Source organism: Hyperolius riggenbachi, chromosome 10 (assembly GCF_040937935.1).
Source record: "Hyperolius riggenbachi isolate aHypRig1 chromosome 10, aHypRig1.pri, whole genome shotgun sequence".
In the NCBI taxonomy this organism is placed as follows: Eukaryota; Metazoa; Chordata; class Amphibia; order Anura; family Hyperoliidae; genus Hyperolius; species Hyperolius riggenbachi.
The window spans coordinates 114,449,926-114,470,108 of record NC_090655.1 but is presented as its reverse complement, the minus strand read 5'-3'; the positions used below and the strand labels follow the sequence as shown (position 1 = coordinate 114,470,108).

The 20,183-nt window shown below is 39.9% G+C and overlaps 1 protein-coding gene across 3 annotated transcripts in view; it reads right to left on the bottom strand.

Annotated features, from left to right (window-relative positions):
- Window positions 1-20,183, bottom strand: part of TLL2 (tolloid like 2) — a 222,565-nt gene that overhangs the window by 74,470 nt on the left and 127,912 nt on the right. The window contains exons 3-5 of one of the 3 annotated variants that reach the window (XM_068257566.1): window positions 10,608-10,685; window positions 5,417-5,563; window positions 2,576-2,693 (exon numbers count right to left, since the gene is read on the bottom strand). In XM_068257566.1, the coding sequence (XP_068113667.1) occupies window positions 2,576-2,693; window positions 5,417-5,563; window positions 10,608-10,685 (343 nt within the window). Of the gene's footprint in view, window positions 1-2,575; window positions 2,694-5,416; window positions 5,564-10,607; window positions 10,686-20,183 lie in introns of those variants that run through there. The other 2 variants (XM_068257567.1, XM_068257568.1) reach the window with 2 other exon arrangements.

Sequence of the window (20,183 nt, the reverse complement as noted above, 5' to 3'; positions counted from 1 at the left end):
ATGTACAGAGATATTTCTCCCACCCAGCATGGGTATGTGTAAAAATACACCCCAAAACACATTATACTACTTCTCCTGAGTACGGCGGTACCACATATGTGGCACTTTTTTACACCCTAAGTACGCTAAGGGGCCCAAAGTCCAATGAGTACCTTTAGGATTTCACAGGTCATTTTGCGACATTGTTGGTTTCAAGACTACTCCTCACGGTTTAGGGCCCCTAAAATGCCAGGGCAGTATAGGAACCCTACAAATGACCCCATTCTAGAAAGAACACACCCAAAGGTATTCCGTTAGGAGTATGGTGAGTTCATAGAAGATTTTATTTTTTGTCACAAGTTAGCGGAAAATGACACTTTGTGAAAAAAAAACAATTAAAATCAATTTCCGCTAACTTGTGACAGAAAAATAAAAACTTCTATGAACTCACCATACTCCTAACGGAATACCTTGGGGTGTCTTCTTTCTAAAATGGGGTCATTAGTGGGTTTCTTATACTGCCCTGGCATTTTAGGGGCCATAAACCGTGAGGAGTAGTCTTGAAACAAAAATGACTACTTCTCCCGAGTACGGCGATACCACATGTGTGGCACTTTTTTGCACCCTAACTGCGCTAAGGGGCCCAAAGTCCAATGAGTACCTTTAGGATTTCACAGGTCATTTTTGTTTCAAGACTACTCCTCACGGTTTAGGGCCCCTAAAATGCCAGGACAGTAGAGGAACCCCACAAATGACTCCATTTTAGAAAGAAGACACCCCAAGGTATTCTGTTAGTAGTACGGTGAGTTCATAGAAGATTTTTATTTTTTGTCACAAGTTAGCGGAAATTGATTTTTATTGGTTTTTTTTTTCACAAAGTGTCATTTTCCGCTAACTTGTGACAAAAAATAAAATCTTCTATGAACTCACCGTACTACTAACGGAGTACCTTGGGGTGTCTTCTTTCTAAAATGGGGTCATTTGTGGGGTTCCTATACTGTACTGGCATTTTAGGGGCCCTAAACCGTGAGGAGTAGTCTTGAAACGAAATTTCTCAAAATGACCTGTGAAATCCTAAAGGTACTCATTGGACTTTGGGCCCCTTAGCGCAGTTAGGGTGCAAAAAAGTGCCACACATGTGGTATCGCCGTACTCAGGAGAAGTAGTATAATGTGTTTTGGGGTGTATTTTTACACATACCCATGCTGAGTGGGAGAAAGATCTCTGTAAATGGACAATTGTGTGTAAAAAAAATTAAAAAAATTGTCATTTACAGAGATATTTCTCCCACCCAGCATCGGCATGTGTAAAAATACACCCGAAAACACATTATACTACTTCTCCTGAGTACGGCAATACCACATGTGTGGCACTTTTTTGCAGCCTAACTGCGCTAAGGGGCCCAAAGTCCAATGAGCACCTTTAGGCTTTACAGGGGTGCTTACAAATTAGCACCCCCCAAAATGCGAGGACAGTAAACACACCCCACAAATGACCCCATTTTGGAAAGTAGACACTTCAAGGTATTCAGAGAGGGGCATGGTGAGTCCGTGGCAGATTTCATTTTTTTTTGTCGCAAGTTAGAAGAAATGGAAACTTTTTTTTTTTTTCTCACAAAGTGTCATTTTCCGCTTACTTGTAACAAAAATTAATATCTTCTACGAACTCACTATGCCTCTCAGTGAATACTTTGGGATGTCTTCTTTCCAAAATGGGGTCATTTGGGGGGTATTTATACTATCCTGGAATTCTAGCCCCTCATGAAACATGTCAGGTGGTCAGAAAAGTCATAGATGCTTGAAAATGGAAAAATTCACTTTTTGCACCATAGTTTGTAAATGCTATAACTTTTACCCAAACCAATAAATATACACTGAATGGGGTTTTTTTTATCAAAAACATGTTTGTCCACATTTTTCGCATGCATGTATACAGAAATTTTACTTTATTTGAAAAATGTCAGCGCAGAAAGTTAAAAAAATCATTTTTTTTGCCAAAATTCATGTCTTTTTTGATGAATATAATAAAAAGTAAAAATCGCAGGAGCAATCAAATAGCACCAAAAGAAAGCTTTATTAGTGACAAGAAAAGGAGCCAAAATTCATTTAGGTGGTAGGTTGTATGAGCGAGCAATAAACCGTGAAAGCTGCAGTGGTCTGAATGGAAAAAAAGTGGCCGGTCCTTAAGGGGGGTAAAGCCCACGGTCCTCAAGTGGTTAAACCACCAGCAAGCCGGAAAATACTCAAATTTTGATAGTACTTTTTCACCAACTTGTGGGTACTTTTTCAATTGTAAAATGTTATTTTAAAGAAAAGATGAAAATTATTTTCTAGGAGGCAACTGGAGAAAAAGTTAATTGCATTTGGCCCTTTGTGTTTCAGACAAGTAAGAACGTTAATATGAGAAATGTTACTGCACAACAAAGCAGAATCAGCTCAAGCAATCCTAAGATATGCCAATCACTTGTACACCCACCAAATATTAAAAAAAAAAAAAAAGGAAAATCTTAAAAGGGGTATTTAAATGGTCGGTCAAGTAAAGGTAATCATCCTATTTCACTGGATACTAATATGTTGCCTTTGGCAACCATACTTACCCACATGTTCTATAAGTAAACATGATGTAACTCTCTTCATCTGTTCTTTCAACAAACGTTACACAGGTATGTCTTTCCCAGTGTCTCATGGCTTGTTTAAAGATTGCTCTTTGAGAACCTGGAATAATTAGATAATTCCGACATGAACCATTCCAGAAACACTAGACAATAATCAAATAAGAATAAAGGTGCGTACACACATGCGACTATAGTCGTTTGTAACGATCGTTCCCCGATCTTTACCAACGACGATCGTTACAAAAAACGAACCACCGACTATTAAGGCAAACGACGAACGAGCCAAATCGCTACAAAAGAAAGTTCTGTCTCGGCGGATTTTAACCAACGACGATCGTTTGCAAAAGTAGTACATCGTTGGAAACGGTCGTTCGTACTAGGCTTGACATGCGCATTTTACTATTTCTCCGTGAAACTTCTCATGTTTATGCGCAGGCGCAATAGTTGCTTTACGTGATGTAACGTTCGTTCTAACGATCAGATCGTTACACACCTTTTAAAACTAACTTTACTTAGGTCGTTCTTTCATCAATTAAAAGTTCGTTCGTCGTTCTCAATGAACGATCATTGTCGCATGTGTGTACGTAGCATCAGAACTACAGATGATTGAAAAAAATATGTAGCGTATTTCACATTTGCTATATATCTTTAGCTAAGTTTAAATGCTATTAGATTGGCAGTTTTTCTTTTACTAGCTATCATTTGGCAATAATTGATAAACAAAATATGCAAATATCTGTAACTGATTTCAAGAAATAGTCTAGGATAATACCCTTAAAGTCTATAGACTTTTATTGGATTGGGCTTGTATAATAAGATTTGTAATGTATACATTTTGTGTACATTAACAGATATTAACTTAACCAGCTTAGCTTTTTGGACATAGCTCCCACGTCCAAAAATGCATGTTGGACATATGTGCTACGTCCATGAAAAAAAAAAAAAAACAGCCGCAGCAGCCGATTGCGTGTTCACCTGCGTGAGAACTCATTGCCCCCTGTTAGCCTGGAGATAAATGAATGGGAATGCAGTTTCCATTCATTGGTCTAAGTTCCTGTGTCAATGAACGCCGGCATCAATGAGATGCATGGTTATGTCGGAAGTAACACATCCACGCATTACTTCCGGTTTAGCTTACTAATTGTACGCAACAGAAAGTAATGCAGGAGGACATCTTGTGGGCAGTAAAATTACACTTACATACATTTATTTTCCAAAACAGACCTACAAGCGATTTAAAATTAACTCCTTACTTCCCACACTCTCCCAAAAATACCCAAATAAAACTTATTAAAAAAAAAATTAAGATTAAAAAAAAAAAAAAAACATAAAATAGTTACCCTAGGGTCTGAATTTTTTTGAATATGCATGTCAAGAGGGTATATTAATATTATTTTCTAAATTATGGGCTTGTAAATGGTAATGGACGCAAAACTGAAAATATGCACCTTTATTTCCAAATAAAATATTTGCACCATACATTGTGATAGGGACATAATTTAAACGTTGTAATAACCAGAACAAATGGGCAAATAAAATATGTGGGTTTTAATTAACCATTCCTGCTGCCTGGGCATGATTGTCACGACTAGGCAGCAGCTGCTGGGCTGCTGCGCGCGCCCGCCCATTCCCGTGCTGCCCTGTTAGCTCAGAGATCAATGAATAGGAATATAGTTCCTATTCATCGATCTAAGTCCCCGGCAGAAAAACCAACGGCTTCTTATCAAAGGCTGCAGTCTCTCTGAAAAAAAAAAAAAGTTTCCCATCCTCCTAGTGCTTCCTGGAAGAGAGTTCTCGCTTCCAGGGCGAAAAAAAAATCTCACCGTGGCCATCTTGTGGCCAAATAGTAAAACTAAATCTACATACATATTTTAATAAAATAAACCCACAGTAATACATTTCAAAATTAACTGTTTAACTCCCACACCAAAAATTACCCAAATAACATTTTTAATGGAAAAAAAATACAATTAAAAAAAAAAAATCGTTACCTAAGGGTCTGAACTTTTTAAATATGCATGTGAAGAGGGTATATTACAAGCATTTTTTAAATGATAAGCTTGTAAATAGTGATGACGCAAAACTGAAAAAATGCACCTTTAATTCCAAATAAAATATTGGCACCATACATTGTGATTGGGACAAAATGTAAATGGTGTAATAACCGAGACAAATCGGCAAATAAAATACATAGGTTTTAATCACAGTAACATGTATTATTTTAAAGCTATAATGGCAGAAAACTGAGAAATAATGATTTTTTCCCCATTTTTTTCTTAATATTCCTGTAAAAATGCATTTAGCAAAAAATAAGTCTTAGCAAAATGTACCACCCAAAGAAAGCCTAATTGGTGGTGGAAAAAACAAGATATAGATCAATTCATTGTGATAAGTAGTTATAAAGTTATTGGTAAATGAATGGGAGGTGAAAATTGTTCTGTTGCATAAGGTGAAAAATCCCCGCGGGCTGAAATGGTTAAGGGAGCATGTATTATTTTAAAACTATAATGGCCGAAAACAGAGAAATAATAAATGTTTTCAATTTTTTTCTTAATATTACCATTAAAATGCATTTAGAATAAAATAATTCTCCTTAAGAGGCTCTCCCAAAATTGGGCATTAGATGGACCTCAGGTGCTAGTCTCTTTCTTACCATTACCCCATGTAAGATAAGCACCTCCTAGGTCAAAATACATATATTTGGTTTTTGAGTTCTAGTGCCAAAACAAAGGCTCACTCGATGCATTGCTTGTTAATATCTATGAATTATTTACTCTATCGCGATTGTCATTTAATTGTAAATACCAATAGTAAACTTCTGACCAGTGAAATTGCCTCCAATGAGATACGGTATGACTCCTCCAGGCCATATTCTCTCTGTCCTAGATGTTGCAGCCCTACGGATTCTTTCTCGGTGTTCCTCTTGATGTTCTGTTGTGGATCCATTTGCTGCCACAGCATCCAGGCTACCTTGTGGAGAAAGTTGCAATATGGTATACACAGTCAGTAATCACGCTTAAAGAGACACTGAAGCGAAAACAAATATATGATATAGTGAATTGGTTGTGTACTATGAATAATTACTAGAAGATTAGCAGCAAAGAAAATATTCTCATATTTTTATTTTCAGGTATATAGTGTTTTTTCTAACATTGCATCATGCTATAATATGTGCAGATTACACAACATTCAGCATTCAAAATGAGTCTTTCAGAGCAGTCTGTGCACTTATGACCTCTCCTCTAGCAGAGGAAAAGAAAACCGTTGAGATAATAAAAGTCAGATAACAGCCCTCTCCATGACTAAACTTAGTCGGAGAGGTAATGGCTTGTTCGCATAGAGATAACAACTGGAGTTTCTTAACTCTTCCTGTACTGGAAACAATTAGACTGATGTATCTGATCTTAATGTTTTATTTCTTAGCTGTACTACACATACAAATCATAATATCAATTTTTTTTTCGCTTCAGTGTCTCTTTAAATAGTAGAACTGTCAAATGTAGAATACTGTTACAGAAGACATTTCACAAAAGACTATTTTATTATGGCCCATATACAATTAACTTTTTCTCCTAAGTTTTCTCCCAGGAGATAATTTAAAAAAAAAAAAAAAAAACTTTTCAACACTTAGCAATGGAAAAAGTATTAAAAAGTAGGTAAAAAGTAATATAAAAATGAACCAGAGACAAAGCACGCTCATGTATTTTACCATACAGATCAGTGGGAACATTAGAGAAAACCCCTACCCTGCTCTCTGTTTCATCCTTCACTGCTCAGCCTGCTTGTTATCAGCCCTGATAAAATCCTCGCCTGAGCATTCAGTCTGGCTTTGCTCAGGAATCATTCTAGTAGAGTCATTATAGCAGAGCCAGAAGGGGGGAGGCTTGGGCTTGAAAAGACATCAGAGAAGACAGACTCAGATATAATGATTCCCGAGCAACGCCAGACTGAATGCTCAGTCTGGGATTTTATCAGGGCTGATAACAAGCAGGCTGAGCAGTGAAGAATCAAACACAGAGCAGGTTAGGTGTTTTCTATAATGTTCCCACTGATATATATGGTAAATACATGAGGGTGCTTAGTCTCTGGTTCACTTTAAATTTGAGTATTTTCATGTTGCAAGGTTTAAATGTACTTTATTGGTAAGGTTTGAAAATATATATGGGTCAATGAATTTTACTCTGTTTCTGTGTTGGCCTTTCAACCAAACGGTGTAGATTAGATACTGTATGGACTGTTAGGACTTTTTTTTTTTCTAGGGACTAGAAAAAAAATCTTCTAATTGTATGCATCAATAATTAAGAATTCAAGAGGTAGGTCATTTGTGTCAGTTAAAAAGATAAATGTAGTACAAAACACAAATTCACAAGGACAAGCGAAGAACAACAAAGTAGAAACACATTTTTGACATGTACACACGGTCAAAATCGTAATACACATTACTTGTTATGCATATATGTATATATAAATCCCCCTACTCCCAGGTTATTGGGAGAAGGAAAAAATGGTACTCTCTCTATCTCTATATATCTATATCTATATCTATATCTATATATCTATCTATCTATCTATCTATCTATCTATCTATCTATCTCTATATATATATATATATATATATATATATGTTTTACACCTCCTCAAAACCCATAATTTGGAGAGGTTATCCCAAATCTTTTACAAACATCAAAAACTTGTCATTCAAAGCTGAGTTAGAGAGACGTATCTATCCATCTAGAAGACAGTACCAATTTTCCCTTCTTCCAATACCCTGCTAAGTAGTTCTCCTCCACATGTGTTTACTGGTCCTTTTGTGGAGCATATTTATAAAGTAATAATGTCAGGGACTAGTCTTAATTTACTTGTTTATCCCACTGTGTCCACCGTTTGCCATTTACCAAAATTTTAATTGAAATTAAGTTTAATTTGACGGATTAAATTAGTAAATCAGAGCAGCATTACAGTCTATGTAAAGCAGTAACAATTTGCCATTTATAATAATAAAAGCCAAAATGAGATAGTTCTCCAGCTTCTTTACATTAGAGCTGAGGAATAGATGTGTGTGTTTTGACAGGGAGTGCCCTCTAGTGACCTTATGCAATGATGCTGCTGTGTATTCATTAAAGAGAAGAGAAGAAGAGTTTTTGAGTTGGTAGTTTACATAGCTCTGCTCATCAAGTTCACTAAATCTCCACCAGATTCATATTTTTATAAACATAACAAATGCCTGCAATGAACTTGATACACTACTGGGCATAATAACAAAGCATTTTATCACCTCTAGAAATAGGACCTGATATGTTGCTTTGGGTACAGCACTAAGGTCCTGATCCTATGTGGATCAAAACACCTCCAGGATGTAGACAAAAAACCACAGGCTATGGCCTCTTGCATACTACATGCGATTTCAATGTTTTATACGATCCGATTTTTTATTCTGATTAAAAAACACAGCAGCATGCAGTACTTTTTTTTTTAATCGAAATCAAAATTGTATAAAAAAAAATAAAATCAGAATCGCATGTAGTGTGCAAAATGGCTGCCACAGCTTTTTATTTATTAAAAGTCATATCTGGCTCTATTTAAATAAAAATGGATTACAGCATGCATGTACACATTTACTTATACCATGCCAGGCATTACACGCCATCTTAACCACTTGCCGACCGCACACTCATAACGTGCGTCGGCAAAGTGGCAGCTGCAGGACCAGCGACGCAGTACTGCGTCGCCAGCTGCAGCCTAATTAATCAGAAAGCAGCCGCTCGTACGAGCGGCTGCTTCCTGTCAAATCACGGCGGGGGGCTCCGTGAATAGCCTGCGGGCCGCCGATGGCGGCTCGCAGGCTAGATGTAAACACAAGCGGAAATAATCCGCTTTGTTTACATTTGTACGGCGCTGCTGCGCAGCAGCGCCGTAAGGCAGATCGGCGATCCCCGGCCAATCAGCGGCCGGGGATCGCCGCCATGTGACAGGGGACGTCCTGTCACTGGCTGCACAGGACGGATAGCCGTCCTGTGCAGCCCCGATCACCGGGGGAGGCAGCAGGTAGGAGAGGGAGGGGGGAATTTCGCCGCGGAGGGGGGCTTTGAGGTGCCCCCCCCCGCCACCCACAGCAGGCAGGAGAGATCAGACCCCCCCAGCACATCATCCCCATAGGGGGGAAAAAAGGGGGGCAATCTGATCTCCCTGCCTGCACCCTGATCTGTGCTGGGGGCTGCAGAGCCCACCCAGCACAGATCAATCAAACCAGCGCTGGTCCTTAAGGGGGGGTAAAGGGTGGGTCCTCAAGTGGTTAAGGTGGCCACTATCAATACAATTTTCTTAACAATCATTAAGATCAATTATTCGCATGAACGATCGGAAATGAACATTTAGGACCACTAATGGAAAATTGGATTGATGTTATTAATCTGATCGCATTGGTTAAGAGATTTTCATGTGTCTAGGAACATGCAATACATATTTGCACGGTGTCCCGACTGGGGTCCTGTGCCAAACGCTTCAATCACTCCTGCCTATTGGCGCCCCAAGTGAAGCAGAGCATACTGGTTACGTGAAGTCTAATGTGCAGTTTAACCACTTTACCCCCGCGCGTACGGATTTCTCCGCCCCTTTTTCCATCCTTTCACCCCCAGAGACGGAGAAATCCGTACTCTGCGCACTCCCGCCGCTGTCCGCGCTCCCGCTCGTAAACACGCCGCCCGCCGCTAGTAAACACGCCGCCGCCCGCTCGCCCGGAGATCAATGAACGGGAAAATCCATTCCCGTTCGTTGATCTCAGCCCCGCAATGATCTGCTGCCGCTCGGCTGAGCAGCGCGATCATTGTGAAAAAATAACAAAGTCCCAGCCTCTTTCTACTTCCTGCAAGAGTCCGGAAGGACGCTTGCAGGTCGTATGAAACAAATTGGTAATGTTGCCATCTTGTAGCCAAATAGTAAAACTACACCCTAACCATTTTTTACACACAAATAAACTTGTTTTACACAAAAAATTAACTCCTTACCTCCCACACTCCCCAATTTTTTTTTTTTGTAATTAAAAAAAAAATAAAAAATTTACAATTAAAAAAAAATACATAAATAGTTACCTTAGGGACTGAACTTTTTAAATATTTATGTCAAGAGGGTATAACACTGTTACTTTATAAACTATGGGCTTGTAATTAGGGATGGACGCAAAACTGAAAAAAATGCACCTTTATTTCCAACTAAAATATTGGTGGCAAACATTGTGATAGGGACATAATTTAAACGGTTTTATAACCGGGATAAATAGGCATATACATTTAATGGGTTTTAATTACAGTAGCATGCATTATTTAAAAACTATAAAGGCCGAAAACTGAAAAATAATAAATTTTTTCCCACATTTTTTCCTATTTTCCCATTAAAACACATTTAGAATAAAATTATTCTTGGCATAATGTCCCACCTAAAGAAAGCCTAATTGGTGGCGAAAAAAACAAGATATAGTTCATTTCATTGCGATAAGTAATGATAAAATTATAGACGAATGAATGGAAGGAGCGCTGAAAGGTGAAAATTGCTCTGGTGGTCAGGGGGTAAAACCCCTCAGTTGGGAAGTGGTTAAAGTACAAGTACAGCCTAAATTGGCAGACTAAGATAAGTTGGGAAACAAATAGCAGTCCAAGTGCTCTGAACGCAAAACAGTGATTTCTGGTAGTGTAATGGGTGAGCAGCTTGTGCCCTTACCTAATGTCCATTATTCCGGCAGATAAGACAGGCAGGGAAGCGTTGTACTCAAAGTGGCAATATTCGTGTACTACAAAGGAGCCCAGAGACCAGTCCACTGCAGGCATGTACTAAGGTAGCCATGGTAGCTATTAAAGACACTCTTAGCTAACAGTATGAAACTGTCAATCTTTTCAGTACCTTAAACCTGTGAAGGGGTACTTTCAAAAATAATACAGTGCACACACACACAAAGTCACCAGCAGTTTATGAAGAAAATAAGTAAAAGATACCCAAAGGTCTGGGTGGGGTACCACATTACCCTTTATAACTTTTGGGGTTGTGAGATAAGATGCTGTTGCATTCAAGCTTGGAGAGGTAACATTTTCATACAGGTCATCTGTAAGACAAGAAAAACAAGATCATTATCAGAGTTAGCTAAGATCAGTGCTTATTAAAGTGGGACAAAACCTCTGATATAACATTCAATAAAACGTGTTTTCCTCTTCTTTATGACACATGTGCTTTTGTGCACAAGTAATATGGTGCGTTTACAAATTCTCAAAGTACAGTTTATCTGCTCTGAAAGCTGCCAATGCGCCTGATGCAATTGTCAGGCTCACCAGCGTTAAATGCTAGTGAGTCCGATAACCAGGCGACAATAATGTCGCCTGATCGAATTGCATTTAGCCCTAGGTAGGGTGTTAAAAAACTAGCTTGGGCGATATTATCGCCCAGCAAGTTCCTTACACCCTATCCTATTACACTTTGCATGCCTCCGGGATGCAATGCTTCCCAGCAGACATGAGCGTTAGCTTAGACCTGCAAAAAGCAGGTCTAAACATGCTAACACACGTCTTTGCCGCCGCATCTGGGGGTCTCCTTTGATGAGGAGACTCCTAGAGCTCCCCTCTGGCCACCGCTAGTCTGTGCAACTCCCCACGTAGCTGCAAAGATACTTGGAAGCAATTTCCCTACCGTCGCTGAACACCCGCTGCATCTCACCTCAAGTCCCCGACGTGCAATTACAGTGTATGAATCCCTGTAATTACTCTCGCTGTAATTGCACGGCGGTGACTTGCGGCGAGATGCGGTGTTCAGCGGCGATAGGGAAATTGCTAGCGGCGGCCGGTGGGGAGCTCTGGGGGGTCTCCTTATTAAAGAAAACCCCCAGATGCAGCGGCGGAAGATGGCGGCGGATGTTCGGCGGGTGTGTGCATGTGTGGGGAGCGAGGCCGTGATGCTGATGGACAGCACCACAGGGTAAAACCTCGCTCCACATCGCCCGTCACAAGGGAGCATCGCTCAGGCTTTCGCCTGAGTAATGCTTCTTAATGATCGGCCATCGCAAGAGTGAAACTGGCAATAGGATTTGCCGGTAATCCTTGTGCGATGGCAAGGTGCTAAGTAGCTCACATCTGCAATCTACTTATCACCTTGAATAGCATCAGGCTCATTGCATTTTACTGCACAGCTGCTGTATGCATATATTAACATCTATTTAATGATCACTTCTCAGCTCAGTTGCTGCAGTTTGCTAAGGTTTACTAAATGTATCTGACAAAGGAATGTAAACAAAAGATCATGTTATCACCTCTTTGAATGTGGTCAGAAGCTTTCCACTGAAGCAAGGAGCTTTACACTAAAGAACAAAGAACTGTGTTTAACTGTTTAAATGCTCTTCTGCTTCAAATTGTTTTTGTGGTAGTAAATTTTATGCTGTAAATAATCTTTTAGACCAAAGAGGAAATGCTGAGTTTCATACCGCTTTCTGAAGCTAAAAAAAAAACTAATTCTGTATTATAATATAGCATAATTAATCATTAATAATCACCATTTAAATGTCATTCATTTCAGTAGCTTGGCCAAACTACAGTTACTAGTCCTGAACATTTCACTTCACACAAACTCTGTTTTTTAGCACATTTGGCCATTTAATAATCAAAAAACAAAATACCGGTACTCTCTAATTGCCATATGCTATGTTACATACAATTAATTTGGTAAAGTAATAAGCCGACCCCTTGTATCTTCTTTCACACCTAGAAAGAAACACTTTCATGGAATGCCAGGTCCATATCTTGTACCTTTAACTTCCCTTTTAACTATAACACTTACTACTTGACAAGTAAGGAGCTATAGATAACTCTCCCTATGAAACTCACTATATGTGCAGCAATAGCTTGTCTGTATCAAGTAACTCCAGTCCTTACCAGACGCCCCATTACAAAGCTGTTGCTCGCTATGAACTATGTGCTAAAAACTTTAAAAAGTTTAAACAGCTTTTAATATAACTATAAAAATATATTCCTTAATCCATTAGAAGAGAAAATGTACCGTATTTACTCGTGTATAAGCAGAATTTTTTGGACCAAAAAAGTGGTCCAAAAGTGAGGAGATCGGCTTATACACGAGTCACCATGCCATTGTCCCCTCCCTAGTATCGCCTTCTACACAATGATGAATGAATAGGGCACATATGTAGCCATGAGGGTTTCTCCCGCCCCCTCCAGAGCGGAGTAGTATTTAACCCATTCAGGTTCCGTCGTTTTCACGTGAGAAATGTTCACCTCCCATTCATTAGCCTATAACTTTATCACTACTTATCACAATGCACTGATCTATATCTTGTTTTTTCCGCCACCAATTAGGCTTTCTTTGGGGGGTACATTTTGCTAAGAGCCACTTTACTGTAAATGCATTTTAACAGGAAGAATAAGAAAAAAATGGAAAAATTCATTATTTCTCAGTTTTCAGCCATTATAGTTTTAAAATAATACATGCCTCCATAATTAAAACTCACGTATTATATATGCCCATATGTCCCGGTTATTACACCGTTAAAATTATGTCCCTATCACAATGTATGGCGACAATATTTTATTTGGAAATAAAGGTGCATTTTTTCCATTTTGCATCTATCACTATTTACAAGTTTAAAATAAAAAAAATATAGAAATATTTCATCTTTACATTGATATTTATAAAGTTTAGACCCTTAGGTAAATATTTACATGTTTTTCTTTTTTTTATTGTAATGGTTTTTTTTTTTTATACAAAAAATTGTATTAGGGTACTTTTGGGAGGGTGGGAGGTAAACAATAGATTTATAATGTAAATGTGTGTTAATTCTGTGTTTTTTTTTTCCAGGTGTAGTATTACTTTTTGGCCACAAGATGGCGGCCATGAGTTTGTTTACATGACGTCACTAAGCGTAGCACGCGCTTAGAGTGACGCATCAGGAAGAAGACGGCCAGAAAAAGCTCAGCTTTTTCAGCGGGGGAGAGGAATCAATGATCGGGCTCCGTAGCCCGATACATTGATTCCTTGGCTACCGAAACCGCGGCCGGGAGTGCGCGTGCACGCGCACGATCGGCCGCGGGGGCGCGCGGTAGCGCGCATGAGTCCTGGACGTAGAAACTACGTCCAGGAACCAAAATAGGTTAAATTACAGCTGTGTCCCCTGAGTGCCCCCCTGCATATGCAGTGTGGTTTAGCTGGACTGACAGTGTCGGCTGTGTCTCCCTCTTCCCCAGTCAGAGTGGAGCGGCATGTAAATATCAGCTGTGTGCTGATCTGACTGCTGCTCTCATTGTATGCAAAGTTAAAAGCAGCGGCGCGTGCTTCCTTCACTTACTTCCTAAAGTCCGTCCGTGCTGCGGGGATTCCTCTATAGTTGGTCTGATACCGGCTCATCTCTATGACACCATCTTCCGTCATAGAGAGGAGCCGGCATCAGACCAGACCATTTAACTTTGCATACAGCGAGAGCGGCAATCAGATCAGTACACAGCTGACAATTACATTACAATTACATGCGCTCCGCTCTAGCGGGGGAAGAGGGAGACACAGCCGACACTGTCAGTCCGGCTAAACCTCACTGCATATGTGGGGGGGGGGGCATTTGGGGGACACAGCTGTAATTTATATACCTTCACTCTGGAGGGGGGCGGGGGAAACCCTCATGGCTACATATGTGCCCTATTCATTTATCACAGGGGGATACTCTGGCTAGAACGCACATGTTTTATTTACATACTGCTCTGCTCTGGAGAGGGGACAGGGACAGTCATTACTACATATGTGCCCTAATCACACAGCACTATGTAGTAGAGTGGGATACTTGGCTGAGACACACACAACTATAATTTCCATTCTGCTTTAGAAGGGGAACAGGGACACAGTCGCATATCCTCCTAAACCACGCTACATATGCTGGATTGGGTGCTTGTTGTGTGTGTATGGCAAACAGAACTTTAGACCTTTGCATTTCCTCCCCTTGGCTTATACACGAGTCAATCATTTTTTCCAAGCTTATGAAAAAGTTGGGGGGGGGGGGGGGGGTCGGCTTATACGCGGGTATATACGGTAATGACATAATAAATTATTCCCTATGGCCATTTTTATACTAACTTATCCTGGTTTTGGAATCAGAATATATTTTTATCTCTATCTATATTGCTATATATAGGTATGTAACTCTGCCCTCCCATGTTTTGCCTTGACTATTATGTCATGCAGCCTTCTGCTCCAGTGCAAACAAGGGGTGATGTGATGTTCCTGCTCACGTTACAGAGGGAACATAACCATTCCAGTGATTCCTCTTGCCAGCAGCAAAGATGTCAACTTTTCAAATACATTTAAGAATGTACACTGCTCAAATAAAATAAAGGGAACACTGAAACAACACAATGTAAATCTAAGTCAATCACACTTCTGTGAAATCAAACTGTCCACTTCGGTAGCATCACTGATTGACAGTCAATTTCACTTGCTGTTTAAATAGATAACAGGTGGAAATCATAGGCAATTAGCAAGACTTTCCCCAATAGAGCAGTGGTTCTGCAGGTGGTGAGCACAGACCACTTCTCAGTTCCTATGCTTTCTGACTGATGTTTAGATCACATTTGAATGCTGGTGGTGTTTTCACTCTAGTGGTAGCATGAGACTGAGTCTACAACCCACACAAGTGGCTCAGGTAGCGCAGCTCGTCCAGGATGGCACATCAATGCGAGCTGTGGCAAGAAGGACTGCTATGTCTATAGTGTACAAACACAAACCGAAAATTAAAAGGTACCAGGGAAAAAGTACACACACAAATGTCAGAAAGACAAGCCCTATAGGTACTATATCAGGTATTATAAACCTGTTTGTAAAGATTTAAATAAATACGTAAGGAAAGGCCACCCCAGGTATAGGTGTCCTTTTAACAGCAATATCCAAAGTTTGGATATGGTCGTCGCGTACTGTGGGGGTCCTTGCTGATCCCCCTCCACTTCAAACTATATTTGTATATAAGTGGGGTGTAGCTATCCCACAGAATGCGTGACTAGAATCACTGTTCAGGGTGATATGGGTCAGAGTCTGGTCGCTAGCTAATGATAGCAATGATTCACCCTAGCAGGCCTGCTCAATAGTAATGATCCCAAATATACACCCCATATGAGAGGCTATTTACATGGTGCTAAACATGGTGCAAAGTGCTGTACATAAAAAACCCACTTGTTTTGTAGAAAAATACTGAGAATGATCAGATTTGGATTTCCATTTTAGCCTTCTGGCTGCTTCCCAAGTTGTAAAAATCCAACATAGCATATTGCTATAAACCTGGGCAGTGCTTGGAGATGTGACAGGTGTACAGATTCTAAACAGGCATCACATGCAGCCAATAAAAAGGTAGATCAGGCAGCTACTAATGTCTATATAAAGCCTATTCACTATCTGGAAGATACTGTACTATTTCAAGAAAATAAAGTTGTGGTACAATCCCTCCTCTTTATTGCACTGGAACATCTCACCCAAGGTGGCATGCATAAAGAATGACATCATCCTGGCAGGAATGCAAAAGGCACAACAGAGTTGAACAAAATAACCATTTAAATGAAAACTTTTTTTTTTGTTTGTTTCTTTTCTGTTACATCATTTAATTGATTTTAGTTTTAGAGTTACGACATCAGCATAATATGTACATTTCGAAAAAATGATGTATACATTATACAAGAAAAAAAGTGAGTTTATTAAAAATGTAACAAATATATTCGGACAGGGGATAGGGTCTTTTTTACCCAAGCAGAGCGCTAATTTGTAGGCTGAATTACACAGTCAATTAAAAATGTTTTGCATGTATTAAATTGTGACATAAAATGAACTGGGAGATTGAATTGCAAATTACCCCGTAGTGCACATTGCAAGGCTGACCTTTGTGCTATTGTCTTAACAAGCAGAAAGGCTCTTTTCAGGCCCGCCGTTACATTCTTTCCCAGGGACCAGCTTAAACTCTTTGGCTGACAGACAGTAAGCGACACATCATTTGCAATGGTTGAGTGTTTTCTTCTTTTTGTTTTACATTTTTTAATGAGAAAATATTAAGACATTGTTAATAGACATATTTACCAACCCAACCATGAATTTCTTCCATGTTTCAATCTATTTAAAGTTTGTCTCCCCCTCTTCCAGACAGTGATGGTGTTGACCTTGATTAACATGGGTTTTGCAGGCTCCTGTTTCTAATTAAGCTTGCCAATGCTCTAGATATGCTGGACAACACTCCTCGGCATTGCTGCCTCAGCTTCTCTTTATCAGGCTCCAGCAGTATGAAAGGCTTGGCTAACTAGTTGATCTTGCACTGTGACCAAGTTTTTTTTTTCCTATCTTCTCTACTGTAATTCATGTGTTTAATTGAGGAAAAAAATGGCACTACACAACACCAAACACCCACCTTTGTTAACTAGTCATATCGCAAGTGTTTTTGTAGTTCAAGACAAAAAAAAAAAAAAGTTATCGCACCTTGGGATTCATTTACAAAACTTGTCTTATGAATCATCTCTTTACCTGTATTTACAATCTCAGCCTGCACATATCACATCGGTGGTACATCTGCACCATATTCCCACATTGAGATAAACAGCCAAAATAAACATTGATAAAATATTGGCAACTTAGTATGTTAAACAGCAGGTAATTAACCACTTCCGATTCTTGGACGAGACGCTCACATCCTAATTTGTCTCCCTAGAAATGCCCATACATGGTACAATTTTTCATTTTTTTTCGATTAGATAATTTAGTTTGATTATTTCGTTAGATACAAATATAAGGATTTTTCCAACATGTCTGATCAGATTTTTATAGAAAAAAAACGGGATAGTCTTTCATTTTTCTTGGTCGAAAAAAAGATTCTTTTAAAAAAAAAAAAACTTTCATTCAATTTGATCGCTTTGGTCAAAAAAACAGGAAAATCTAAAGTTTTTAATTGTACCATGTATGGGTACCATAAAGATTCCAGAATGTGTCATGTCTTGGTCTCAAAGCTGTTGCATGATCCCGCGCATGCACATGTGCACCCCCATCTTTCCAGCTGTGCACATGCACATATATGCACTAGTTTAAAAGTGAATGATTGCTCAAGAGCAGCAATTGTTCATTAAACATTTTTAAAAAAAGATTTAAAAAGGTTAAAGTGACAGTGCCACATTAAATAATGTGTTTATTTCCCCCTGAGGTTAACTTTTAATTAAGCCCTTGTGTCACCTATACTTGGCCTTAACATTTATGGACACCTATAATAGCTGCCACCCATAGCGATCAGATGTGATAGTTAGGGCAATGGTTTGGGGACCCAGCGCTGCAAATGTGCAATACTATGCTGTTGCCTAGCAATGTCCGTACAACATTGGGGTCCACATACTGTGTGCCATAGCTATCGCATCTAGTTGTTACAGACGCACAGACTGTTAAAAATGGTATGTTACATGCCTGACTAGTGATGAAATATGGTGTGGATGGTATCATTTTAAATGGGGACAAGCCAAATGTATTTTGAGGTATTTGTAACTTGCGTTTACACCTAATTTTTCCTGATAAAATCCTGTAAAACTAAACAATTCTTGGAAAAAAATATTACCCAAAGAAATTCTAGATTGTTAGTGGAGAGCAGAGTGGAGAGTGTGAAAAGCAGTCTGTTTCATACTGATAACTTGGGTATCTATAAAAGGAAAAAAAAGGGGCGGGTCTTCAACTAAGGGAGTAAAAAAAACCCCTCTAGCTCTACATGCCAGTATTAAACATGATTCCTCCAATGCTGCTCGAGGCACTTTTTCTATGCCACACTGACAGGGTAAGATAATTTTTTTCCTCTGTTTTGCTTATCTCTTCTTCTTTTCCTCATAACACACTCTCTTTTCCTTTGCTTTGTAAAACAATTTCTCTTTACAGTTCCTCTTTAAAGGGACTCCGAGCTCTGATTAAAAATAAAATTTGAACTTACCCGGGGCTTTCTCCATCCCAGCCCTGGTCGGGACGTCCCACGCCGGCCTCCTGGCTCTTCTCCCGGCGGCTGTCCGCATAGCGCGGACAGGCCGGGCCCCCGGGCAACACTGGCGAGTGTCGGGGCTTCTCCTTCCCTATACGTCACGAATGGCGTCATGACGGCGGCCGGCGTGACAGCACGGCGCACGCGCGGTTTAATCGCGCATGCGCTGTGCTGTCACGCCGGCCGCCGTCATGACGCGCGGCGGCCGGCGTGTGACATCATTCGTGACGTATAGGGAAGGAGAAGCCCCGACACTCGCCAGTGTCGCCCGGGGGCCCGGCCTGTCCGCGCTATGCGGACAGCCGCCGGGAGAAGAGCCAGGAGGCCGGCGTGGGACGTCCCGACCAGGGCTGGGATGGAGAAAGCCCCGGGTAAGTTCAAATTTTATTTTTAATCAGAGCTCGGAGTCCCTTTAAGCATTATTTTCTACTATTAATCCTTTTAGCTTGATACTTTATTATCGCAAATTCTTTCTGTTTTAGGAAAGCAAACTTTTGTTTTTCTTAACATCTTAGTAAGGTAGCTTTTAGGACCATTGTAGTCCCTTACACACTCCAATGAGTTCTGGGTCACCATGAGCTTGCTGGTTGGTCTGTGCCTCTCGGATTTACAAGCCCTACTCCATAGAGCCAAATTAACCCATGTCATGCACTGATGAGGATCAAACAATCCGAAACAGTCTGTATGCATGTTGGATTATTATGGCTCTGTACAAATTAACAGAGAATGCTGGGAATGGGAATGCTGTAGATGTGATATACTTGGACTTTGCAAAGGCCTTCAACACTGTTCCCAACAGAAGTCTGGTGCAAAAGTTGAGGATGCAAGGACTGGGGAAGAGTTTGTGTGCATGGATAGGGAACTGGCTAATGGACAGAAAACAAAGAGTTGTGGTCAATGGATCGTACTCAAAATGGGAGACTGTTAGCAGTGGGGTCCCACAGGGGTCTGTACTGGGTCCAGTGCTCTTCAATTTATTTATTAATGACCTAGTAGATGCAGTAGTGAGCAATGTTGCTATTTTTGCAGATGATACAAAATTGTGCAGAATCATCAACTCTCAGGAAGATAGTGTCATATTGCAACAGGATCTGGATAGGATGGCTATATGGGCACATACATGGCAGATGAAGTTCAATGTAGACAAATGTAAAGTCATGCATTTTGGTCGTACCAATGATCTAGCACCATACAAAATAAATGGGATACAGTTGGGGACATCAAACTTGGAGAAGGACTTAGGAGTACTCATCGACAACAAGTTAAATAATCGTACTCAATGCCAAGCCGCTGCAGCTAAAGCGAACAAAATTTTGGGATGCATTAAAAGGGAAATAAAAACTCGAGATGCTAACATAATATTGCCCCTGTTTAACTCTCTAGTAAGGCCACATCTGGAATTTGGAATTCAGTTCTGGGCACCACATTACAAAAAAGATATTGCAGTTTTAGAGCAGGTGCAGAGACTAGCTACAAAATTGATACGTGGGATGGAAGGTCTCGCTTACCAAGAAAGGTTAGATAAACTGGGTTTATTTAGTCTAGAGAAAAGACGCCTTAGAGGAGATCTAATTAACATGTATAAAT